The sequence below is a fragment of the Ursus americanus genome, chromosome 36, assembly GCF_024610735.1.
Source record: "Ursus americanus isolate L20-20 chromosome 36, mUrsAme1.1.p, whole genome shotgun sequence".
NCBI classification, from domain to species: domain Eukaryota; kingdom Metazoa; phylum Chordata; class Mammalia; order Carnivora; family Ursidae; genus Ursus; species Ursus americanus.
In genome coordinates, this window is record NC_142162.1 from 10,614,534 (window position 1) to 10,641,263 (window position 26,730).

A 26,730-nucleotide genomic window follows, 5' to 3' on the forward strand; every position below is an offset into this window, starting at 1 on the left:
ACCAGCCAGAAACTGTCAATACTACTAAGTTAACACCATTCCAGACATCTAGCTTATTACCTACCTACCGACTTTTCCTTCCGTGAATATAGAGCAATGGTAATACCTTTACAAAGATGGGATACTATTTTTAAATAAAAGCATTAAATTTTAACTTTATTATAAAGTAATAAAGGAAAAAAGAAATGAATTAAACTACAGATTATGTTAAATATTTCTTTACCGCAAGAGGAGTTTTTGGAAAGAATCCTCTAAGCCTAAGAAAAGACATCAAGGAAAACATTAAGTGGGAAAATGTATGTCTTGTCTTTTCTCAATTTTATATAGCATTGATTGAAACTCTGAATGTTTAAGATAATATGGTATCACACCTTATTCTACTTTTTCCAACCTGTTTCCATCTACTTTTTCTATCTCTAGATTCAATTCTTTATTTCAGCTAAATTTTCTTTTATCACATCTTTAATACTTTTTCTGCTCTTTGTTGAGTGCTCTATTTTGGGGGCACTAATTATCATTATGCTAGAGAAATTTTTAGCACCATAACTATTAGTTAGCTTTTCTAACTTTACTCTTTTTTATGTCTACTTAATCTAATTATCTGTAGTTTTCCTATCATATAACTGAGTTGCTAACCATACCTATCATGTTCTTTATTTCTGATGTATTTATTTGTTCTATAATTCTGTTGGTTTAGCCCTCATTGGGTTTCCTGAGGTCTGCAATTTACCTTTAATCTAATTTTGTTGTATTAATCATCTTGTCTTTAAACTCTTGCTTTTTTTGTTTTGTTTTGTTTTGTTTTTATTAAAGTCTACCACTTGAAGTACATGTGAGATTTTTCCTTCTGTCTTTTAGGTCATGGGTCTTCATCATCTGCATGCGATTTCTTTTTTCTTCTTTTTTTTTTATTAATTCGTTAGTTTGCTATAGTATATTTGCATAGTTATTTTTTTATTTTTATCTTGCAATTCTGTCTAGATCTTTTATGTGCTCTGATTTAACATGGGTGACTTTCTGACTCTCTTTTATTCACATCTAAGATTACTTGGTTTAGCTGATACGCTTTATCTATTGAGATAATCATGTGATTTTCCCCCTTTAAATTATTTTAATGTTCAACTCAAAACTGACATTCCTGAAATAAAACCAACTTGCTCACTTTTATACAAATGTTATCATTTTCATGTGACTGGATATGCTATTATCTCTTTAGAACACTTGCCTATATTAGTAAGATTAACCTCTTGTGTTTCCTTGGAATATCCAGGTTTTTAATTCTGACATTTTGTTAAACGCACATCTACCTAGTCGGGGGGTGTAGTAACCCCCTCACACGGGAGGTTTCCCTGTGTTTCCTGATTCAGTTTGTATCCCTGGAGACTTCTTTTCTGTCAGAGACATTCCTCTTTTTTTTTTTTTTAACTTTTTGTTTCATTCATTTTTTTCTTACTCAAAAGAATGAGAAGATAAAGAATAGTCATTTAATTTCCTTCTCTCTAGATTTGGGGTTATTCGTAAGACTTCTCAAAATTCTGTAAATCACTAATAGCTTCCAAGGGCAGAGGTGGTCTCAGAAGCCTAAGACAGTGCATTCTGCAGCTTCAGAATTGTTATTGGGCTTGCCACTTCCTTTGTTTGTTGCTGTTGCTGACCATTTTTGCTCTTTTTCAAAAATGGCTTTGGTTCATTTCACTTGGAATTTAAAAAGAGATTCTGTAAAGTAGTTTTGTTCTACCATCTTAACTTAGAAGTCTATATCTGACTACATCTATGTTCTTTCAACTCAATTTTCATAACAAACCTTAGAGGTAGGTAAGTCACCCCCACTTTTTATTTTATTTATTTATTTTTTTTTAAAGATTTTTATTTATTTATTTGACAGAGATAGAGACAGACAGCGAGAGAGAGAACACAAGCAGGGGGAGTGGGAGAGGAAGAAGCAGGCTCATAGTGGAGGAGCCTGATGTGGGGCTCGATCCCATCACGCCGGGATCACGCCCTGAGCCGAAGGCAGACGCTTAACCGCTGTGCCACCCAGGCGCCCCACCCCCACTTTTTAAAGAAAGAAAAAGAAAATAGAATGTAAAGGAGTCATACCACTGGTAAAAAGCAGCACTGAAATCTAAAACCAGGGTTTTATTTCCTTTTGCTTTTAAGTTTTTGAGCATATTCACAAGGTTATAAAATCATTGCCACTATTTAATGCCAGAACATTATCATCACCCCATCATATACTCATTAGCAGTCCTTTCCCAGTCCCCCAGGCCCCGACAGTCATGACTCTACTTACACATACTTACCTATTCTGGATACGTCATATAAATGGAATCACACAATATGTGGCTTTTTGTGTCTTGTTTCACATACATTAGGGTGACGTTTTCAAGGTCTACCCATGATATAGTATGTGTTATTTCCTTTTTATGGCTGAATATCCATTGTATGGATATACCACATTGTATTTATCCATTGATCAGTTGGTGAACAATTTGGGTTGTTTCTACTTTTTGGCTACTAAGAATAATGCTACTATGAATATTTATGTACAAGTTTTTGTATAAACATATGTTTTCAATTCTCTTGGGTATATACCTGGTAATAGAATCACTGGGCGATATGGTATCCCTTAAGTTTAACATTTTGAGGAACTGCCCAACTGCTTTCCATAGTGGCTGCACCATTTTACATTCCCACCTGCTAAGTCTGAGGGTTCCAACTTCTTCACATCCTCCCCAACACTTATTTTGTTTCTTTTTAATTTTTTGAAGATTTATTTGAGAGAGAGAGATAGAGCAGGGGTATGAGCAGAGAGAGAGGGAGAGAATCTAAAGTAGACTCCCTGCTAAGTGCGGAGCTTGAGGCAGGACAGACTCTCACAACTCTGAGATCATGACCTGAGTGGAAACCAAGAGTCAGATGCTCAACTGACTGACTCTCCTCTGTTTGTACTTTAAAAATGTAGCCATTCTAGAAAGTATAGACTGGTATTTCATTGTGGTTTTAATTTGCATTTTCAAAATTACTAATGATGTTGAACACATTTTCATATATTTATTGCTCATCCACATATATTTTTTTCTTTGAAGAAATGCCTCCTCCAGTCATTTGTCTATTTTTTAGTTAAGTTGTTTATCTTTTTTGTTAAGTTGTAAGAATTCTATATGTATTCTGGATACTAGACTGTTATCAGTTATAAGATTTGCAAATATTTTCTTCCAATCTGTGGGATGTCTTTTCACTTTAATAGTGTCCTTTGACATATGTAAGTTTTTAATTTTGATGAATGCCAATTTATCTAGTTTTCTTTTGGTTGTTTGGATAAAATTAGATTTATATGCTTCTAAGATACTAGTATGCCTCTAAAATCTTATACACATACTGTCTTCCTCAGTGGACTACAAAAAACAAAAATGAAAACTTCTGGTTCAAACTAAAGGAACTCCTATTTTTAAATTCTTTGATGTGGTAATCCCATTTCAGTAGATGGGAAGTAAAGAACTAATAGTGAGATGCAGTCCACCCCTCAAAGTCATTGACTCAAAATCTGATGGTTCCGGAATGACCGAATCTATTACTAATTTATAACTATTCAGTAGCCCATAGAAAATGAACTGATGATTCCATATTAACAAATTGTATTCACTTTTCCTTAACAGTGTATACTGACATGCTGAGGACAGAAATGTGTTGTTCTCAAATATGAATACCTAGAAATTCTGATGAGTGTGGCAGGGAGAAAGAATTAGCAATGATTTTAGAGGTCAAATAATAAAGTTGTTGTATCAATAAATAAAGGTACCAAACAACAAAGTCCTGTATTTCCTAACATCTGTCATGGGTATTATAACAAAAATACAAAAAGAAAAATGTAATTCCTAAAAATAAAAACAATTACTAATAAATTAGCCTCTAATCTCTAATCTAGAATACATAAATTCCCACTCACAGCATCAAGAATATTGAATAATTATAATTTTACAAAATGCTGTAATTTAAAGATGGACAAAAGTACTCTTAATTAATGGTATGTACCATTTCTGTTCACTTTCCAAAAATTTAATAACAATTGCTTGTATTCACTATAAGGCAAGGCTCTGACATTTGCAACTACTTAAATAAACATAATTTTCAAGTAATCTGTGAGTAAAACCACCTAAAATTCTTTTTAGAAACTGACTTTCAGGGGCGCCTGGGTGGCACAGTCGTTAAGCGTCTGCCTTCGGCTCAGGGCGTGATCCCGGCGTGATGGGATCGAGCCCCACATCAGGCTCCTCCGCTATGAGCCTGCTTCTTCCTCTCCCACTCCCCCTGCTTGTGTTCCCTCTCTTGCTGGCTGTCTCTCTCTCTGTCAAATAAATAAATAAAATCTTAAAAAAAAAAAAAGAAACTGACTTTCATGGTACTAATTTTTTATTTAAAAGTCTAACATTTCCCTCCTTAAAGCAAATCTTCAGGTTCTACTGGTGTCTGCTGCTCCATTTATTGTTCGTCTAAAGGGTTAACTACATAACATTTTCAGTGGTTCTGACTCTTGGCCTTACCTGGGTCCTTCCTGCTGCTACTTGTAATACTGGTAGTTCTTCTCTATGAGGTAATCATTATGTTAGATCAGAATCACAGACATCAGGGCTAATTAGAATACAAGCTATCAAGAATTTCCATGGTTCTCACTCTTTAAAAATAAAGTGAAAGGTCAGAATCCAGGGAACAGGAAAGTAGTGGTTATAGAGCTAGTCATTTAAGCTACCCTAAGAACTTCCGGTACCAAAGCTTGTCTCCAGCCACTCTATATATCTGCCGAGGCTAACTGCAAGGTAAACCATGACTACTCAGTCAGGAGCTGAGAGCTGTGGGGCAGAGGACCAAGAAAAAGGAAACTGTCAAAGCTCATTGTTAACACCGGCCACTGTGATCCTTTTAATCTGTTAATACTTGAATTTCTTTATCTCATCTCTTCACTCCTACCTGCCCAATAACCTCTGAAGGCACAAGAGGAACAGATGTGGGAAAGGGCAATGAAAAAATGGAACAAGAAGTCCTCATCTTAAGAAAGCAAAGAAATTTTATCTCTCTAGATATTATCACCCTACATTATGTCACTCAATCTCAATTAAACAAAATAAGTCTCTTATCTCTCCTTTACCCTTTAACCTTTATCTGGGGCTGGAAGTTGAAGTATGTGTCTCTTCATAGTCCTACTGGACAGTCTAATCTATTAAACAAGGAAATTTTTTCCCATCTAAAGAATCTACAAAATAAAGATTTTTTATATGAAATCTATTTGTAAGTATAAAATTATTTTTTCTATTTGTAAGTAGTTTTTATTTTTGTACACTGCAGATTATTTGCTTTAGGGCTTTTACGTATTTGTTCTAATTATATTATATATTATATATATTCCACCTTTTTATTTCTTCTATTAAAGAATCTATTTCAGCCTCCAAGTCCTTAAAAAGGAAGTGAGGGCATTGTTCTGTATACTAGATAGTGGCATGCCTTTTATGTCATTTAAATTTTCATTTTTTAACTTCACTTTATTTGCAATAATGGTTTGGTTTGTGATATTGATTGTTCTCATAAATAATGTAACTGTATTATTTTGACATATTTTATAATGGGGTCCCAATCCAAGATGGTGATGTAGGAAGACCGTGAACTCACGTCCTTCATGGACACACCAAATCTACACCTATTTACTGAGCAATTCCTTTTGAAGAACAACTGAGGGCTGATTGAACGGCTTCTGCACAATATAAGATCTAGAAACCACATAGAGAACAACAAGAAAAGACAGTAATGAAGGGAACCCCCACCCCCAACAGCTGCGAACTTTAGTGGGGGATGGATAGTACTAAAGGCCTGACTATGAGCACATTCGTCTGCCCTGAAGCACAGAAAAGAGGACTAAAAGGGGAACTAAAAGGAACCAGCCCTAGAGTTCTGCCAAATGATGGGGGAGCTGCTGCAACTCTGTGTGGGTTGGAGGGCTGGGAGCACCATGGTTTATGTTTCCCCTCCACCTTGATAGAGTGGATAGGAGCAGTGTCCAGATGTCCTAGCTGGCCTACCACCTCAGTGAGCCCAAGGCTCTTAGCTCACACCAGCCCCAGCTGTCCCCCCAAGATATCCCCAGTGCAGCGCAAACAGGGACACCCCTGTTCAGCACTCACCACAGTTCCAGCCACCTGGCCAAGGTGACAAAGGTGCAAAGCACCTCAGAACACTCCGGGCCCATACCACTTAAGCTCTAGACAACTTGTTAGGGCACGCCTGGTGTAGAGTGCCTTACGACTCCTGATCTGTGCCTATTTTGGCTTTGGATGACTCTCCAGGGTGCCCTTTATGTGGAGCACCCTAGGACACCCTTGTCTGTGTCTGCTTTGGTTCCATACACCCTGCCAGAGTGCCCCTTGAGCCCTGACACCACTCTCACCCTCTGGCGTTCATCCACTTCATCTTTAGTGGTTCTGCCAGGATGCCATCACAGAGCCCTGGGATTGCCCCAGCCCATGCCCACTTCAACTTTAGCTGTCTTGCCAGGGTGCTCTCTGCATGGAGAGCCCTGGAACTACCCTGGGCCACACCCACTTCAGCTTAGGCCATCCCACCAGAGTAGCCCCAGCACAGAATTCCCCAGGACTGCCAGCCCACACCAGCCCAGAGCTCCAGCCAGCCAGCCAAAGTCAGCAGGCACACACAGTCTATACAGGGGATGAGTAAACATAACATGAGACCATTCCTTCAAGTTTAGAAGTAGCTGTTCAGCTTTCTAATTCATAGAAACAAATACAGAAAGTCCAGCAAAATGAGGATACCGGAGTATGCTCCAAATGAAAGAATAAGACAAAGTCTCAGAAAAAGAACTAAGTGAACTGGAGATAAACAATATGCCTGATAAAGAGTTCAAAGTAATGGTTATAAAGATGCTCACTGGACCAGAGAGAAGAGTGGAAACTCAGTGAGGACTTCAACAAAGAGAGAGAATATATAAAAAAGAACCGATCGGACTTGAAGATTACAAAAATTGGAGGGAATCAACAGTAGATTAGACAATGCAGAAGAATGGATCAGTAATCTAGAAGATAGGTACATGGAAAGAACCCAAGATGAAAAGCAAAAACAAAAAAGAATTTTTAAAAATGAGGATTGTTCACATCAAGTGAACAAACATTTTCATTGCAGGGGTCCCCAAAGGAGAAGAGAGAGAAAAAGGGGCAGAAAACCTATTTGAAGAAGTTAATAGCTGAAAACTTCCCCAACTCCAGGGACAGAAACAGATATCCAGGTTCACTAATTCTATAATCCCAAACAAGATGAATCCAAGGAAGTCCACATAATGACATATAATACTTCAAATATCAGAGATTAAAGATAATTCTAAAAGCAGCAAGAGAAAAGAAATTGGTTACATACAAGAGAAATCCCATAAGGCTATCAGCTGATTTTTCAGCAGAAACTTTGGAGGACAGAAGAGAGTGGCATTATCTATTCAAAGTGATGAAAGGAAAAAACCTACAACGAGAATACTCTAGCCAGCAAGATTATCATTCAGAATTGAAGGAGAGATAAAGTTTCCCAGAAAAACAAATGTTAAAGGAGTTCATCACCATTAAACTAGCCTTATGAGAAATGTTAAAGGGACTTCTCTAAGTGGAAAAGAAAAGGCCATAATTAAAAGTAAGAAAATTATGGGGGCGCCTGCATGGCTCAGTTGATTAAGTGTCCAACACCACAGAAATACAAGGAATTATAAGAGACTACTACAAAAAGTTATATGCCAACAAGCTTGACAACCTAGAAGAAATGGATAAGTTCTAAAAACATCCAATCTTCCAAAACTGAATCAAGAAGAAATAAAAAATCTGAACACAAATTATTAGCAATGAAATTGAATCAGTAATCAAAAACACTTCCAAAAAACAAATGCTCAGGACCAGATGGATTCACAGGTGAATTCTACCAAAGAAGAGTTAACACCTATTCTCCTCAAACTATTCCAAAAAATAGAAGGAAAATTTCCAAACACATTCTACAAGGCCTACCTGATCCTGACACCAAAACCAAACACACTACTAAAAACAAAACAAAACAATTACAGACCAGTTGGTATCACTGATGAATACAGATGCAAAATATTAGCAAACCATATTCAATAATAAGTTAAAAGGATCGTTTACCACCATCAAGTGGGATTTGTTCTGGGGATGCAAGAATGGCTCAACATCTGCAAAGCTATCAACATGATACACCACACACAAAATGAAGGGTAAAAACCACACGATCATTTCAATATAGAAAAAGCATCTGACAGAATTCAACATCTTTTCAGATAAAAACCTTCAACACAGTGGGTTTAGAGGGAACATACCTCAACATAATAAAGACCATATATAACAAACCCAAAGCTAACATTATACTCAATGGTGAAAAAATGAGAGCTTTTCCTCTAAGATCAGGAAAAAGACAAGGATGTCTACTCTCACCACTTTTATTCAACACAGTACTGGACATTCTAGCCATAGCAGTCAGACAAGCAAAAGAAATAAAAGGCATCCTAATTGGTAAGGAAGAAGTTAAACTATCACTATTTGCAGATAACATGGGATACTACACATAGAAAACCTTAGAGACTCCACCAAAAAACTATTCGAAGCAATAAATGGATTCAGTAAAGCTGCAGGATACAAAATTAATACACAGAAATCAGTTGCGTTCCTATGCACTAATAATGAAGTAGAAGAAAAATGAAGAAAACAACCAAACAACAACAAAAAGAAGAAAATAATTCCATTTACAACTGCAAAAAAGAATAAAATACCAGGAATAAATTTAACCAATGAGGTGAAAGATGTTTACTCTGAAAATTGTAAAACATTGTTGAAAAAAACTGAAGATAGCACAAACAAATGGAAATATAGTCCATGCTTCTGGATGGAAGACTTAATATTATTACAATGTCCATTCTACCCAAAGCAATCAACAGATTCAGTGCAATCCCTATCAAAATACCAATAGCATTTTTCGGAGAACTAGAACAAATAATCCCAAAATTTGTATGGAACCACAAAAGAGCCCAAACAGCCAAAGTAACCTTGAATAAGGAGAACAAAGCTGGACATATCATAATCCCAGATTTCAAGCTATACGATAGCTGTAGTAATCAAAACAATATGGTACTGGCACAAAAACAGACACAAAGATCAACAGAACAGAATAGAGCCTAGAAATAAACCCATGCTAATATGGCCAATTACTCTATGCAAAGGAGGCAAGAATACATAATGGTGAAAAAACAGTCTCTTCAAGGACTGCCTGGGTGGCTCGGGTGGGCGTCAGCCTCTTGACTTTAGCTCAAGTCATGATCTCAGCATTGTGGGATCAAGCCCCGTGTCAGGCTCCATGCTCAGCGGGGAGTTTGCTTGAGATTCTCTCCCTCTCCCTCTCTCTGCCACCCTCCTCCCCACTCACACACACACACTCTCTCTCTTTCTCACTCGCTCAAATAAATAAATAAATAAATCTTTAAAAAATTAGTCTCTTCAATAAATGGTTCTGGGAAAACTGGACAACTACATGAAAAATAATGAAACGGGACCACTTTCTCACACCATACGCAAAACAAACTTAAAATGGATTAAGATCTAAATGTGAGACCTGAAACCACAACACTCCCAGGAGAAAAAAGGCAGCAATTTCTCTGACATCAACATTTCTCTAGATATGCCTCCTAAGGCAAGGGAAACAAAAGCAAAAATAAACTGTTGGGACTGCACCAAAATAAAAAAGCTTTCACACAGCGTAGGAAACCATCAACAAAAGGAAAAGATAACCTACTGAATGGGAGGAGATATTTGCAGATGACATATCTCATAAGGGATTAATACCATATAAAGAACTTATACAACTCAACACCAAAAAAGACTCCAAATAATCTAATTTAAAAATGGACAGAAGACATGAACATTTTTCCGAAGGAGACATACATATGGCCAACAGACATATGTATGTATGAAAAGATGCTCTACACCACTAATCATCAGGGAAATGCAAATCAAAACCACAATGAGCTATCACCTTATACTTGTCAGGATGGTTAGTATCAAAGAGACAAGAAATTAGTGTTGGCAAGGATTTGGAGAAAAAGGCACCCTTGGGTCCTGCTGGTGGTAATGCAAATTGGTGCAGCCACTGTGGAAAAACTATAGAAGTTTCCTAAAAATTTAAAAAATAGAAATACCATATGATCCAGTAATTCCACTACTGGGTGTTTACTCAAAGAAAACGAAAACACTAATTTGAAAAAACATAGCCACCCCCATGTTTATTGCACCATTACTTACAATAGCCAAGATACAGAAGCAACCTAAGTGCCCGCTCCTGGATGAATGCATAAAGAAGATGGGACACATGGCCAAACACAAACACACACACACACACTTGCACACATACATACACACACACACACACACACATACCACTGGAATATCACTCAGCCATAAAAAATAATGAGATCTTGCCATTTAGGACAGCATGTGTGGACCTAGAGGGCATTATGCTAAGTGAAATAAGCCAGACAGAAAAAAAGCAAATACCATGTGATTTCACTTTTATGTGGAATCTAAAAAACAAAACAAACAAGGAAAGCAGAAACAGACCTATAAATACAGAAAACAACTGGTGGTTGGCAGTAGTGGAGGGATGGGAGAAAGTGGGTGAAGGGGAGTAGGAGATACAGGCTTCCAGTTATGGACTGAAGAAATCAGGGGGATAAAAGGCACAGCATAGGGAATACAGTCAGCAAGAGTACTGTAATAGCACTATACGGTGACAGATGCACTTGTGGCGAGCACAGTGTTATGTATAGAGTTGTCAAATTACTATGCTGTACACCTGAAACTAATATAACATTGTGTGTCAACTATACTTCAATAAAAAAATTTTTAATACTATACATTTTTTTCCTTCAAAAACAGCTTTGTTTCAAGAGTAGTTCAAATAAGTATGCTTTCTAATTACCAGGCTGATTAAATGACACAAACAGAGCCTGTGTCCCTCCCAAAACTTACACGTTGAAATCCTAATCCCCAGTTTGATGGTACTTGGAGGAGGGGCTATGGGAGATGAGACCCTGCCCTCAGGAATGGAATTAGTGTCCTTATAAAACAGACCTGGGAGAGCTCCTCTGGCCCTTCCACATGTTACAACACAGTAAGAAGACTGCCCAGGAAGCAGGCCCTCATCAGATACAAAATCTGCTGGCACCTTGATCTTGGACTTCCTAGCCTCCAGAATTGTGCCAAATAAAGTGTTATTTTTTATAAGTCATCCAGTCTATGGCATTCTGTTAGAGCAGCGTGAACTAAGGCAGTGCTTAACATACTCCCCGGCACACAGTGGACCCTCAAATATTAGTTTTCATTTTGCTTTCCTTTAGACTAAACTATACCATAATCTCACTTCATTTCAGTTTCTATAGTATTTAATGCCCTATCAAAAGATCTAGTATCAAGCATTGTCAATACATTGAGCAGACAAATACCAGTTTTTCATAAAAGCACAGAAGTCTGGGATATAATGTCAGTTTATTCCATCATTTACTATGGATGTGAACATCTTAGCGAACAGCTTTGCCTTCACCTGAAACATGTACTTCTGTAATACTGGTCTCTACCATTGAATGGCAATATAATGAATTAATATTTGAATACAGTATTATGAGAAATGGCCTTATATGATTGAAATGAAAATGCCATTATCCGCTTTTAGAATGCAAGGCAGGAAGTGTCTGCCATGTGATGCTCAGAACCTAGATCAATCTGGGCATGTAATAAATATTAAATTCTGAAAACCTACAACATCTGTGATCCAAGGTTTCAAATATTTGTGGTTCTTGTACCAGCTGTTCTCCCAGACTGATGATCTTTTTATTACTGAGGTGCATGAGGTTTAAAGTTGCTAACAAATGGAAAGCTCGGAGGAGGGTGGGTGGATGGCATTCATGTGTGAAGCTGACTCTATACAATAATGCTTCTAATAATACACTTATTTTATGAACAAAGTCAACACAATTTTTAAACAAAAAACTTCAGAAGTAAAGGAATACAAAACTGCAAATAGTCATAAAAATCGTGTAATAAACAGCCTGTACCTGTCTGTTTCAGCAAAGTTGTGAAATATGAGGGGTTTCTTTTATAATTTTTTTGGTTCATTGTCTTTTCTGTAAAGGTAGAGAACCTTTATTTCTGTTCAGTTCATAACCACTCCCAATCGAAACAAGAAAAAATATGCTGTCTTCTACTTATGAACTGATTAAATATATCTAAAAGTGAATGTTGATCACATTACTTGCGGTATTTTAGAATGTGTATTTTAGAATGTATATTCTATTTCTGGTTTTAAAAGTAAACAGATAATTTAAAATGTACCAGGCATTGTTTTAAGTACTTTATATATATTAACACATTTAATCCTTTAAAGAACTCTATGAGATAAATACAACTATTATTCTCATTTTGCATGAGGAAACTGATATACAGAGAGGTTAAGTAATTTGCCAAGGACCGCAGAGATAGTAAACGGTAGGAATGGGATAAGACCCCCGCAGTGGGTCTCCAGAGACAAACGCCGTTCTATTTCTCAACACTGCTATTAACATGTCTATAGAGACTGGGAATAGGAAAGGGGACCTGAAATCACTCTTGACCATATGTTAGGGATGCCTTGAAGGTAAAGATGACTAACACCCCTTAAGTTGCCTGGAATAAGACTGTGAAAAGAGAGAACTGTATAATCTTCCCAAGAGGTGATTCCTCCCCACCTCTGGGGAAAGCAAACTAGGAAGACTAAATTACCTAAGTTATTGAAATCTCTGTGTTAACTTTCATCAAACTAGATTTCAGAAACATCTGTTGAGCTTATTTAAGTACAGAAATAAAAACAATAATTTCTCCCGATAAGGATCCCAAAACCTAGAGAAAACAATTTCTTTCTTTCTTTTTTGAAACACTTAGATTTGATGTGATAAATATTATGACAGAGATGAGCACAGGATGTTGAGGGAACATAAGGATGTTGCGTCTAATTCTGACTGAGTAAAGACATCCTGGGAGGGTTCAACAAAGCTGATGCCGTGAGGAGGAGTATCCTACCAAAGGTGGGGAAAAAAGAGGGCAAGCCTAGCAGAAGGAACGGAATGTGCAAAGAAACGTTTAAAGGCAAGAGAAACCATGACAACATCTAGAAAGGAAATGTGATTATCTCAGACCTGGACACAGGGGAGCATTTCACGGAACATGAAGGATGGAGAACTAAGGGGTGGGCCTGGACCAAATAAAAAAGAGCCAATATAAGAAGGTTGGATTTTTATCCATGATAATGGGGAACCACTAAAGAATTTAACAAAAAAAAAAAAAAAGGGTAACATGACTGAATTGTGTTTTGGAGCACTGTAACTAAGACTTTCAGCCCTAGAGTTTAACTCTTGCTTTGTCACTTACTAGCTGTGGAAACTTGAATGTTATTTAACCACATAGGACTTGACCCTCTGAGCATCAGTTCGTCAACTGGAAACCTAGAATGATAATAACATCTAACTCATAGAGTTATTGAGAGGATTAAACAAGACATCCACTTAAAACAATTAACAAACTGCTTGGTACATACTCAATACATAGTCGTTATTTATCGCCAGCAGTAGCAATGTGGAAAATGGATTAAGAGGGACCAAACAGGAGGCCAGGACACCAGTGAGAAGCCAATGATAATAATCAAAGAGATAAAGTCTGAACTAAAGAAGTGGTTATAGAAAGGTCAGGAGATGGTGGGTAAAAACATAGTAAGGAGACAGATATTCTAGGATTTGGGGACAGTACTGGGTGGGAGTGGGAGATGGGTTTGGGTCATTGGATAAACAATGTTCACCAAGGCAGGGAATGTGGGAGAAAGAGCACCCTGGACATCTCACATATAGATACATTTCAATCAACAGGCTAAAAACAAAATTCATTTCTCTTCCCCTCATAAATCCATTGTTCCTTTTCTATTTCTGTGACACTATTCTCTGTCGGTTTCTCTCTTCTACCTCTCGGGCTACTCCTTCACATTCTGCTTCTCAGGGTCCTCTTTTCCCTTTTGTCTTCTAAATATTAGCGTTTCCCAAGTTGCTTTCTCAATGCTTTTCTCTTCTAACTTTTCACTGTCTCAGGTGAGCTATCTACTCCCAAGGCATCAGTTAGTATTCACTTGTTTACTGATAACTTCCAGATCTCTATTTCTGGCTCAGCTCACTTTCCTCCGTTCCAAACCATGGAGACCCACTGTGCGCACTGAAACATCTCGGGGGGATAGTCATGTAATGTGTTGAAAATCAAACTACTTTCCTGATAATCTGCCTAACCCTTATACGCACCAATTAAAATATAACCCCCCCTAAAATCTTTCCTTTAGACTTCCACTGGCTCTTCCCCTCCAGTTTATGACTGCATAAATTACGTTTCTTCTCCAATCTTAATCCAAATCCCCCATACACTCACTCGACACGGCCTACATTTTTTAGTAAAGTCTATTTTTACTACTTTTATGGTATCTCTATGCTACTATCCCATTCTAAAGTACATCCCAACCTCTCCAATGTCATTGCTAACTCTGGTTCAAAACACTGGAATGAATGACTCAACTTCCTTCCTCATCTCTAAATTTCTGTCTTTCTTCACCTTTTTTTTCCTCCAAGACCACCTCTTTATTTCATTCAAACCTTGATGCTATTTCCCTTCTCTCACCCGAAGAGACCTAACTTATGAGAAAGAAGCCTTTCTGTCTCATCTCCAGCTTCCCACATTGGGTGCCTAGCACATGGTACATATTTAAAACATGTATTGAATGCTTTATTAATGAATTAACTTCTCTTCTGCTGCTTTTCAGTTTCTCCCCTCTCAAGTTCTTCTCCCCTCCCACTATGTTTGTCTTTTTTCAAGGGAAATGTAAGACACTTTCTCTTAACTCTATCCTTCCAAGCTGTTGGCTACGTCGTTCAGTCTACCACCTTTACATCACATCTTTCTCACTTAATTTTCACTACTTTAAAACGTGGTTTTCTCCCAGAAGTGCCTTCTTAAAACCACTGCTGACTTACTAGACGTTTCCTCATCCCCCATCCTCCTTGCTGCATTTTCCTACACTGTTTCCACAAAAGAACACTCACTGCTTCTTAGAACACTTCTCCAGCAGGTATATTCCTTGATTCCCTTAAAGATAGGTTACATGTTTCATTATTTCCTGTAGATGATCACAGCACTTCTCATGCTGTTTGTAACTACTTCTTTGTCTGTATCCTAAGGATTTTTGAAGACAGCATTATGCCTTCTTAATCAATATTTCCACTGTCTGGTGCTATGACTGCTCAATAAATATTTGCTGAATGAATGAATGGATATTGTGATCAGATCAACACCTAAGAGTTCTAAGAACACTGAATAATGGAAATGTTGGTTAAAATAAGGATGACAGGTAACATTCTAAGAGAACAATCAAAAATCAACATAAATATATGAATTACTTCGTGTCTTCACTCATTCATTCATTTGGCATTTACTGCAGGCAAAGCAATGAGGGGAGAAAGGGATAACCAAGATATTGTACCTATCTTCATGGTTCTGTCTTATAATCAAGGGCTGAGGGTCTGGGGATGGTAAGAACTGGCAGAAAATAAGAGTAAGATACTTTGCCACTAAATAGCAACTCTGAATCTAATATTAAAATATCAGGACAAGTTTAGAAGGCCACAAATCAGCTTCCTCTTGTCCACTCGCCTTTTCAACATAGGTCTATGATCAGCAGTTCTCAAACCTTAGTAGGCATAAGGAACACGGGGGATCTTATTAAAGATGTAGAGAAATCTCCCAGAAATCCTGATTTGGTGGGCCCTGAAACCTGCATTAAAGATATATATATATATATATATATATATATATATATCTCCCCCAGGGGATATGATGCTTTTGGTCTATAGAATACACTACTGTAAAGTCCTTAGTCATTCATATTGTCATAATTTTGCCATATCTGGGTTCCATCTATAACACTATTTGCTTAATAATTTCCTTAAATTGAAACTGTGTGTGTGTATCTTAGCCTTACCCTAAGCAAGAAGTTTGATGACTTATATTTTTTATAACACACATGAAATAAATACATAACTATCTAAAAGTCTGTCTGTATCCATCGGCGGATGGGAAACAGTTTAAGAAGCACCGCTCACAGTTTATGTTCTGCAAAGACCACATCCTGCATGCAGTCTTAGGATATAAATTACAAAAGAAAGTTGCAGAGCAGTCAAGTTCAGCAGAATTGTGCTTCGGAAGAGCTCTTGTAGATATCCTGGTACCTTTTATAAAAGAATCCAAAACTGTTCTAAAAATTAATGTTATAGTCACTACGAAGTGACTTATTGTAAAAACCCGTCCTCATCTTAACTTTTTAGTTTAAAAAGTGCTTTCTTTGCCTTTTATTCTGGTACTTAACTCACAGAATATTCTTGAGCTGACACCTGAGCCAACTACAAACAGCTAAGGCACCAAACTTAAAAGCAGTAGCTGGAACAAAATAAAGATAGATCTGGGCTCTTGACCTACAATAAAATACCCATCCATTTTATTTAAAATTACATTTGATTAAGACTGATGATTGAGTTCAAAGGTATAAACTTGAGAGCTCTCTTTCTTTTCCTTCAACCCCAAAGTAATTTATAAGAATAGGCAAAATAATATGGCAAAAATATCAGAGGAATAATTGTATCTCGGAAAGGTCTATTCCTTACAGGGTTTGGCAACTCAATGAAAGACTATGCTGATATTAAGCCTTAAAAACAATATTCTGCTCTAAATCATGTTTTTGCTTAAATGGCTAAGAAAATCAATCTCTACCTAAATACTCGAGTGATGTTTTGGATACACTGTCACTGTGTTACAATGCAGTTCTATAGGTTTAACCTCTAGTCACATGGAACAAAAACAGATGAATGACTGTGGTTCTTGATCTCTACATCACTTAAGTCAATTGGAAATTTACCTCACTACTTACTGATTTATAAGGCACTTCAGCCTGTTCGGATGAAAGGATTATTGCAACAGCCTCCTAACTAGCTTCCCTGCTTTAGCCCTTATTCCCTACAGTCTATTCTCCACAGAGCAGCCAGAGAAACCCTGTTAAAATATAATTCTTAGGGTGCCTGGGTGGCTCAGTCAGTTAAGTGTCTGCCTTGGGCTCAGGTCATGATCTCAGGGTCCTGGGATTGAGCCCCTGCTCAGCAGGGAGTCTGCTTCTCCCTCTCTTTCCGCCCCTCCTCCCCTCATGCACCTGCACTCTCTCCCTCTCTCTCAAATACACACATACATAAAATTTATATATATATATACACACACACACACACATATGTGTGTGTATATATATATATACATAAATATATAATAAAAACCTCTTCTCACCCTGTCTTCCTCCTCAGCTCCTACTACTCTTCCTTTCTTCATTCTCTGCTGGTTACCATAATTTCTTTGCTGTTGCTTGAATACACCAGGCAAATTCCACACCCAGGGCCTTTGCACTTGCTGTTCCTTTTGCTGAGACTGCTCTTCCTAGACTGCTCTTCCCACACATATCCATATGGCTCTGTTCTATCACTTCCTTTGGTCCTGGCTCAAACATCATCTTCCAGATGAGTCCTCTTACACATAATCGATAACCTCTCCACCTCTTATGTATTTCCTAACCACTTTACCTGCTTTGTTTTTCTCCAGAGCACTTACTATTTGACATTCTACACCTTTTGTTCATTATCTGTTCAGAGTGCGAACTCCTGCCAGGTGAAGACTCTTTTTGCCTTGTTCACTGTTGCACCCCAGTGCCAAGCACAGTGCACAGCACACAGTACACGTTCAATAAATATTTGCTTAACGAACAAACTGTTATTTCAACTTTGGGACGTTCAGCCTTAACCCTATTTAGAGCTGAAAATGAAAGCTGGAGGATATCCCCCAAATTTCCAGCCGGTATTTGGCATCTGTGAACTTACACGCATTATCTTTTGTCTGGTACGGCGCGTTCCCTCCGATTTTTCTTAGATAGTAAGGCAGCAGGGAATTTCCTAACTAGTGTGCAAGGAAGAAGCAAACCAATCACGTATAAAATTGATTTTAGGTGATTTGATTCTTATCCATAAGCCAATAAAGCAAATGCCTTTTGAATTTATATAGTGTCTCCTCTTAAACCCAAGGAAAATAAGCTGTGTATTTGTTGCCTTTGAGGGTGGGAAGGGGGCTGGGAGAGACGCGAAGGCCCGGTACACCTTCCTCAAAGCGTCAACTCTTGAGCAGTCCAACTTACTTTTTGGGGGGTGGGCATCGTTCGTGGTCTCTGCCGGGGGGTGTTTCTTTCTCACCCTTCGAGGTGCCTATTGTGCTGTCTTGCGAACGAGCTAAGGTGGGAGAGGAGCGGGGTGCGGAGGGATGCTGAGCGCGGCTTCAACTGCCGCCTAACACAAAGTCGACGAGGCGAGGGCTCCGCGCGGGTGTCTGGGGCGAGCGGGCTCCGGGGCCGCGCGCCTCGAACCGCAGCCTCGGCCCCGGGGCGCAGGCGGGACGCGCGGGCTGCGCGGAGTTAGGCCCGGACAGAGCCCCGTGGCCTCCCAGCGGCCGGGCACGCGGCCCCCGCGCACCCCACTCACCCCGATCCCCCCAATCCCGTGCCCTTCCCGGTTACCTCGAACTCTCTTCAGCGAAATGGGATCCTTCTCCTGTTCTGCTGACATTACAGACCGCAAAGCATGACTCCCCCCCAGGCCGCGGGAATTCGGTCTCTTTGATGCTGCGGCGGCGGCTCCTCCTCCTCGCGGGGCCGCTGCGGCTGCGAGGCGAGCCTCCGAGCCGAGGCGCGGCCGAGGGCGGCGGGGACGCGGGCCGACTTTGCAAAGTTTGGGAGGAAGACGAGGCCTCGGGGCGGCCGGGCGGCGTGCGGGGGCTGGCCGGGCTCAGCGGCGGCGGCCGGGAGCGCGGCCTGGGGGCGGCCCCCCGCCCGGGGCCGGCATGTGCGGAGGACGAGTGCGCCGCCGCCGCCGCCGCCTCCTCCCACTCCTTCTTCTTCGCCGCCGCCGCCTCGGGAGCCGCTGACAGGGGAGGCAGGAGGCGGGCGGCCGGGCCCTGGCGGCGCACTCACAGCGCCCTCTGAGGAGGAGGTCTGCGCTCTCGCCGCTCCCGAGTCGCAGACACAAAAGCCCCCAGCCTGGAGCCGCCTGCAAAACCCGCTCTGGGGCGGGCGAGGGACGTGGCGCGGCCCCGCGGCTTCCCCGCCCTGAGCTCCCCAGCCCCGCGCGGGGACGGACTTCGGGGGGCGGGGGCCGCTGCCTGGTCCCGCGGCGCCTGCCGCCGCCGCCGCCGTCTCGCGCTCCGCCTCGGCCCAGCCCCCACGGCCCGCGCGCGCCTCTCGCTCCGCGCCGGGACTCGCGGGCCCGCGGCCCTCGCAGCCGGGGCGGGCAGTCGCGCGCCGAGGGGCCGCCCCGCCCAGCCCCGCGCCCGGCCTCCCCCGCCGCCCGCCAGGCCCGAGGACGCCCGGCCGCACTCCTGCGAGGAAATGGCATCTCCGAACTTCGTCGGAGGCCACAGCAGGCATCTTGGCCTCGCAGCCAGGGATCTGAAAGAGGAACGTAGGATCCGAGAAAACTTTGTAAGCGGGAGCTGGAGAGTTCTCGGCCGGCGTGTGGAGATCCACATTCCCCGACTCCGTGTCCGTGGTCTGGACACCTGTTTGTTGAATGCCCCAACTTCAAGTTTTAAGGACTTCACTCGTGAAGAAACAGCGACGAGGAATTTAATACAAGAAAGGAGGTTAGGTAGGAGCGGTGAGAAGACTGGACCTGATTTAGACGTTTCAATTCAGGAGAAGGATTCCCAGTGTGATTGTACGTTGGATTGGGTCACTGATTCACATCCATCAGTTGGGCTGTGTGACCTGAGGCGACCTAGGTAACCTCTCTGAGTCTCAGACTTACTGTGATCTTTAAAAGGCAGTGGGGCTGCGTGTCTGAGGTCTATTCTAGTTCTGACATTCTTGGACTTACTTTTACGAAACTGTTGTCCCTGTTTGTTGTTAGGTTTTCCAGCAATCCTACTAAAGGGACTCTGGAGGTGCGGGCGATAATCTTCAATCAGGTGAGACACCGGGCTTATTTTGATGTTAGTTAGAATCACTGAAAAGCACTCATTCCTATGAGGACTAACCACAAACAAAAGGAGTCTCATCCCTCCGGAGACAAGACTCAAAACTCATTCAACTGCACATACAGTATCAGAAAGAACAGAAGTAAACATGAAGCCGGTGTATAGTCTTAGCAACGACGTAACAGGCAAGCACCATAGCCTCAGAATCAGCTTTAAAAAGATAGGGTGTGTCCGGGGGACAAATTTTACCCTTTCTCTAGTAAGTTTTGAGAAAATTTTTCATTAGAAGATCCAGACTAGGATAGGCTAGGGAACATTTTGTACAGGACACACATCTAAAGAGAAACCCATCCTCCTCCCCACCCCCCAACAGCTAGAATGCAAGCTCCATGAAGGCAGGAATTTTATCCAGTTCGCTGCTGTATCCTCTGGTACCTAACAATGACTGGCAAGTGTTCAGAATTTCTCGTTGCTGAATGAATGCATAAATAAACAGACTGGAAGTGGCCCTGGAATGACAGGATTGACAGGGTTTTGTTGAGTGTGATAAAGCCTAAGCTAATTCTATGATAAAGCAGATTGTTTTATCTTCTAGGGTTTGTCGAGAGATGTACTTTGGAAATATCAGTCAATATGGAAATGTAGTTTTCTTTATTTAACCTTAGTGCAAGGAGAGTGGTTGAGCAAAATCATCCTAAGAGATTTGGAATTCTTTATTGTAATTCCCTAAAGCTAGAGACTCGGAAATAATATTTAAATCAGGAGAAACAAGTTGGCCTCTTTTTAATGATTCGTCAAGAATAAAAAGACCATCTTACCCGGCGATGGATTTTTAGATAGATTTGGCTTCCAAATTCCTACTACTTACTTGCTACATACCAGAATTACTTGGAGCGCGTTCTCAAAGTTCGGATTCCCAAGCCCCTCCCCAGATTTGCTGAGTCAGGATTGGTGAGAATGAGGTCTGGAAATCTGTCTTTAAATGTTCTCTATGTGATTCTACAGCAATGAGAATTGTGCATGATATTCTTTAAGCCTCCAGTATGACAGAATCCTAACAAAAATATCCCTTCACTTTGCTGTCGCAGTCTTTATCCATGACACTTGGTTATGAATTCCAGAGTTCATCTTTACCCCTTCTTTCATACAGAGAGATTCAGGTAAATCTATTGTTGGTGGGCTCACCCCACTGTTTAAAAAGACATGCTCGGGGGCGCCTGGGTGGCACAGCGGTTGAGCGTCTGCCTTCGGCTCAGGGCGTGATCCCGGCGATCTGGGATCGAGCCCCACATCAGGCTCCTCCGCCGCTATGAGCCTGCTTCTTCCTCTCCCACTCCCCCTGCTTGTGTTCCCTCTCTCGCTAGCTGTCTCTATCTCTGTTGAATAAATAAATAAAATCTTTAAAAAAAAAAAAAAAAAAGACATGCTCGGTCATGCCTAACACTCAGGAGAAAACACAGCTTAGGGTCAGCAAACGTTTTCTGTAGACGGTCAGATAATAAATATTATAGGCTTCACAGGCCCTGTGTTCTCTGTCACAACTACTCAACTCTGCCATTGTAGTAGGAAACCAATCACAGGCAATATGTAAACAAGCAGGTATGGCTGTGTTCCAATAAAACTTCATTTATAAAAACAGGTAGTGTACTGAATTTAGCCCAGAGACAAATCTGCTGCCTCCTAGACTAGAGATTGGATCACATAAAGGACTTTTGAGCTCAGGGGACAGGCCTAGGCTGCAGATACAAATGAAGGAGGCATTACCTAAAAATGGGTAAACTACCCAGGACCACTGAGAAATGAGAGCCAGGGACAGAATACAGGGAAACACTGATATCTTATTATTTAATTTAATTTAATTTTATTTTACTGGTTTTATTTGAGAGAGAGAGAACACACACACACACACACACACACACACACACACACAAGCAGTGGGGGTTTGGGGGGTGCAGAGAGAGAAGAAGCTGAGCCTGACTTCCCAAGGGCTCGGGCTTGGGGGTGGGCGGTTTATCCCAGGACTCTGAGATCATGACCTGAGCCAAAGTCAGATGCTTAACCGACTGAGTCACCCAAACACCCCAACACTGACATTTTAAAGGATGGGTAGAGATAGAGGAACCTGTAAAGGAAATTGAGAAGGAATAAAAAATGAAAAAACAGGAGCGTTAGGGCAATTGGAAAAAGAGAGAGAGAGAGAAACAATCAACATTATCACATGCTGCAGAAAGAAGTACTCATTTCTTCAGCAGCCATCCTTGGCCTGGAACCTACTAAACTCCTGTTTCATATATTTTGAAGTATTGAATTTATTGTTTTTGCTTTAAATATATTACGTCTCAAATTTTGCCTGTTTGTATTGTGGAAGGTAGCACAGTGGTAAGTTTAAGTATAAAGACTCTGATATAAGTTGGTTTAGATTTACATGTAAACTTTTTTTTCAGAAAAAAAAAAACCCTAAGTTTTATTTTCAAATATTTAAAATCATAAATGTGTTTAAAAATGAATAGAAGTTTAAAAACCCAATTCTAGGTGTTTGGGAGTTTTGCAGCATTGGTTTGAATCCTTTCACAATATAATTACAAACGTGGTCAGCTTCGCAACCTCTATACATTGGTCAACCACCCGGAGCCCTTTCTTGACAAATATAGATGGGCTTTTGAAAGCTCAAAATTGAGAATCACAACAGCAAGCTTTGGGGGGTGGCTTTGAGTCAGGATTCAATCAGGAAAAAAACCACACAGTAATTTGAATAGGGTAAGTTTAGTACAAAGAACTATTAACTATAGCAGGAGATTGTTGTGGGGAGGGATTGGATAGTAAGAAGTCAAAAGAAGGCTAAAAAATATGGGAAAAGCAGGGGCCTCCGGCTGGCTCTGTTGGTAGAGCATGTGACTCTTGATCTCGGGATCCTGAGTTTGAGCCTCACGTTGGGTGCAGAGATTACTTAAATAAATACATAATTAAAAAAAAATAATGTGGGAAAAGCAGGTATGAGGAGGAACCACTCCCCTTAAGGCTGAGATGGAGAACCCAAAGAAGGCCTTCCCGTTCCAGGCTGAGATTCTGACCTTATTGGAGGATACCAGAGGAAGCTGTTGGCTTGCGTGCTGCCTGTTTTGCAGGAACCTGGCCCTGGATAAGCTGGACGCTGGAGAAGACGTGGGTTCTGCAGGGGCCCAACAAGAGGAGCAACTGTAACAGGAAGGAAAGCCCCTTCCTCCCGCACCCACTCCTGACTATAACATCATGCCAGCTGGCAAAGGAAGAATACTTAAGGGGTCTCTCTTAATTTTTGCAGAGCAGGCAGAGAAGGATAAATCGGGGTTGAGAGGCAACAGATTGATTATTCACACAATGCTCACATGCACTTTAACCTAGGAATCTCCCTAAGTGACCTCCTATCAACGGCATCTCTGCTTCTGGAATAGGCTGTATCAAAAAAAAAATGGAGCCTTCCAAATTTTTGCTCTCTTGTCCTAAACGTATATTTATTTTCAAGACAATGAAATATGGGACAAAGTTTAACTTCAGAATACCCTTGAAGTTTTCTCTTTAACCTCTTATATACCATCCATCGATCTTATAAATTCCATAAATTTTACCTTCTAAATATTTCTCAGATGCGTTCGTCCCCTTTTCCTGCGGATACCACCCAATTCCAGCCACGACTATTTATCTCTTTCCTAGACTAATACACTAATCACACAGTAGTTTCCCCCACATTCACTTTAACCTCTATTCGAATCCATTTTCCACTCGGTAGCCAGAATGCTTCTTTTTATTTTGAAATAATTTCAGATTCACAAGAGGTCCAGGGAAGGCCTGTGCATTCTTACCCTGGCCTCCCCCAATGTCAATATCACATACAACTCCAGTATAATATCAAAACTCAGGAAACTGATATTGGTACAATCCATAGAGCTCATTCATATTTTACCAGTTATGCATGTCCTGGTGTGTGTACGTATGTTTGTGTGCGTGTGGAGAGCTCTATGTAATTTTATCACCTGTCGTCTTGTAGAACGACCACCACAGTCGAGATACTCAACTGTATCATCCCCACAAGATTCCCTGATAACAAGACTCCCTCGTATTATCTTTCTATGGCCACACCCACCTGCTCCCTCATCCCTAACCCATCAGGGGCAGCCACGAATCTCTTCTGCATTTTTATGATTATCTTATTTCATGAAGGTTACACAAATGAAATCACACAGTATGTATCCTTTCGAGGTTTTTTTCCCCCACACAATGTAACTTCCTTGCGTTTCATCCAAGTTATTGTGTGTGTCAGTGTGTTGTTCCGTTTAACTACTTAGCGATATTCCATGGTATGTTTGTACCACAGTTAAAGCATTCAGTCACTGAAAGACTACATGGGTAGTTTCCACTTTTTGGCCAGTATGAATAAAACCATTATGAACATTAATGTACAAATTCCTGTGTGAAAATAAGTCTTCATTTTTCTGGGATAAATGCCCGAGAATGCAATTGCTGGGTCGTATGGTAAGTCCATTTTTAGTTTGAAAGTAGCTGCCAAACTATTTTCCAGAGTGTGGAGTGCTCTTTTTAAAACACAGAAATCATCCTGTCATCACTTTACATTAAACTCCTCAATGGTTTCCCACTGCTATTACAATTAAGGCTAGATTTTTTTTTTTAAGATGGACTATAATGCTTATGTAATATGATTTCCACTGATGTCTCCAGCCTCATCCTCTACCACTCCCCTTGCTCTTAAAGCTCACTGGCCCTTTAAAAATTTCCTCCAACATTTTCCTGCCATGGGGACTTTGCAAATGTTTCCTCTTTGGGGAGGGCTCTTCTCCCTGGTCCTAGTCCAATTAACTCAAATTCTACTTTTTTTCTTGAAGTATTTATCCTAAGTATTTATCTCCAGGGAAGCCTCCTTCTAGTTTACCTCAGTCCAACTCATCTATTTTTTTCATGTTCCTTTCCTTCATCCCTTTCTCTCAGTTTGAAATTCCATATTAATTTTTGTGATTATTAAATTTTGTCTTCACCTCCAGACCCTAAAATTCATGACAGCAAGGGCTGTGTTGATTTTTGCTTATTATTGTCTAGCTTACAGGTGCTCAATATACATTATTATTTTTTTTTAATGTAATACACATTATTTTTTGGTAGGGTGCCTGGGTGGCGCAGTCAGTTAAGCGTTCGACTCCTGGTTTCGGCTCAGGTCCTGATCTTGGGATCATGAGATCAGGCCCTGTGCTCAGTCGGGAGTGTGCTGGAGATTCTCTTTCCCTCTCCCTCTGCTCCCCCCCACCTGCACTGTCTCTCAAACTAAGAAATAAATCAAAAATCAAAAAAAACATTAATTTTTTAACGAATGGATGAATTACATACTTGCAAAGAATTCAATGTCAAAGCCTTAACATTCCGTAATTGTGTTTATCCATTATTTATTGAAGATGTATTAACTACTCTAAAGCTGGTGGAAAAAAAGAGATAATTAGCTACTCATGTTCAGGGTAGTCTGCTAAGCAATAGATTCCTTTAGCCGAATTTCAGATCCATACACAGTTTACATTAATACGTTCTGAAATATATATTATTTCAGCTAAGATTTATTTTCTAAATATGTCTATCAAATAAATATTATTGAAAAATAAAAAAGAGGGACGCCTGGGTGGCTTAGTCAGTTAAGCGTCTGCCTTTGGCTCAGGTCACCATCTCAGGGTCCTGGGATCGAGCCCCGTGTCAGGTTCTCTGCTCAGCGGGGAGTCTGCTTCTCCCTCTCCCTCTGTGCTCCCTCTCTCTCTCTTTCTCTCAATGGATAAATAAATAAATAAATCTTTAAAATAATAAATAAATAAAATTTTAAAAGAAAAAGATTAATAGGATATTTGTAATTCTTTGAAAGTATTAAGGAGGCTTGGAAGTCAAGAAAGGACAAATGTCTAGGGAGCTCTCCAGCTTGATCATTGTCCTATGAACCCGACAAACCTTTTGCAATCAACACCCAAAAACGTTAGTGTAACGTAACTGTCATGAGAAGGTCCATGCCTTTCCTGGGGCAGCATGTTTAAAAACATTCACGGTTAAGTAGAGGTGCCTCTAGTGAGGTACCTGGTTTTGACCTTTGATTTTAAAGATGGTGAATCACATGCTTCTTATGTGACAGCCGATGAAACCAATATGGCAAAGTAATGTGGGATTTTTGCCTTGTTTTGCTCTGTTTCTTACAGCAATGGGAAAAGAGGCAGATTTTTTTCAGGATGTAAATACTGCCAACATAGGCAGACTGCAACACTGTGGGTGCCTGAGAAATTTTTTAAGAGCATGTGGGAATGAGCAAGATATGTGCATACTCGTGAATGAAACACAGCAAAGCAGGACTACCTAAGAAACATGACAAATCTTGGTGTTAAAACAACAAACTGTAAATATGGAACAATTGGCATTTTATGAAATCTCTTTTAAAAGACAGAAAACGTGCCATTTTAAGCCTTTTTGGTTTGTATGTGCGTTTGGAGGGAAAGAGCGGGCGCGGGGC

The 26,730-nt window shown here is 40.3% G+C and overlaps 2 protein-coding genes across 3 annotated transcripts in view; one reads left to right on the plus strand and one right to left on the minus strand.

Moving 5' to 3' along the window:
- The window catches only part of PYGO1 (pygopus family PHD finger 1), a 31,001-nt gene extending 12,051 nt beyond the window's left edge, over positions 1–18,950 (minus strand). For both annotated transcript variants that reach the window (XM_087859232.1, XM_045812059.2), the window contains exon 1: positions 18,754–18,950. In XM_087859232.1, the coding sequence (XP_087715358.1) occupies positions 18,754–18,802 (49 nt within the window). In that variant the 5' untranslated portion in view covers positions 18,803–18,950. The remainder of the gene's footprint in view (positions 1–18,753) is intronic.
- LOC123801846 (uncharacterized) lies at positions 18,856–24,618 on the plus strand. The gene is made up of 4 exons (XM_045812141.2): positions 18,856–19,078; positions 19,256–20,012; positions 20,141–20,198; positions 23,265–24,618. Exons 1-4 carry the CDS (start codon positions 18,856–18,858, stop codon positions 23,406–23,408), a joined length of 1,182 nt encoding a protein of 393 aa, XP_045668097.2. The 3' UTR covers positions 23,409–24,618.
- Positions 24,619–26,730: the final 2,112 nt, after the last annotated feature.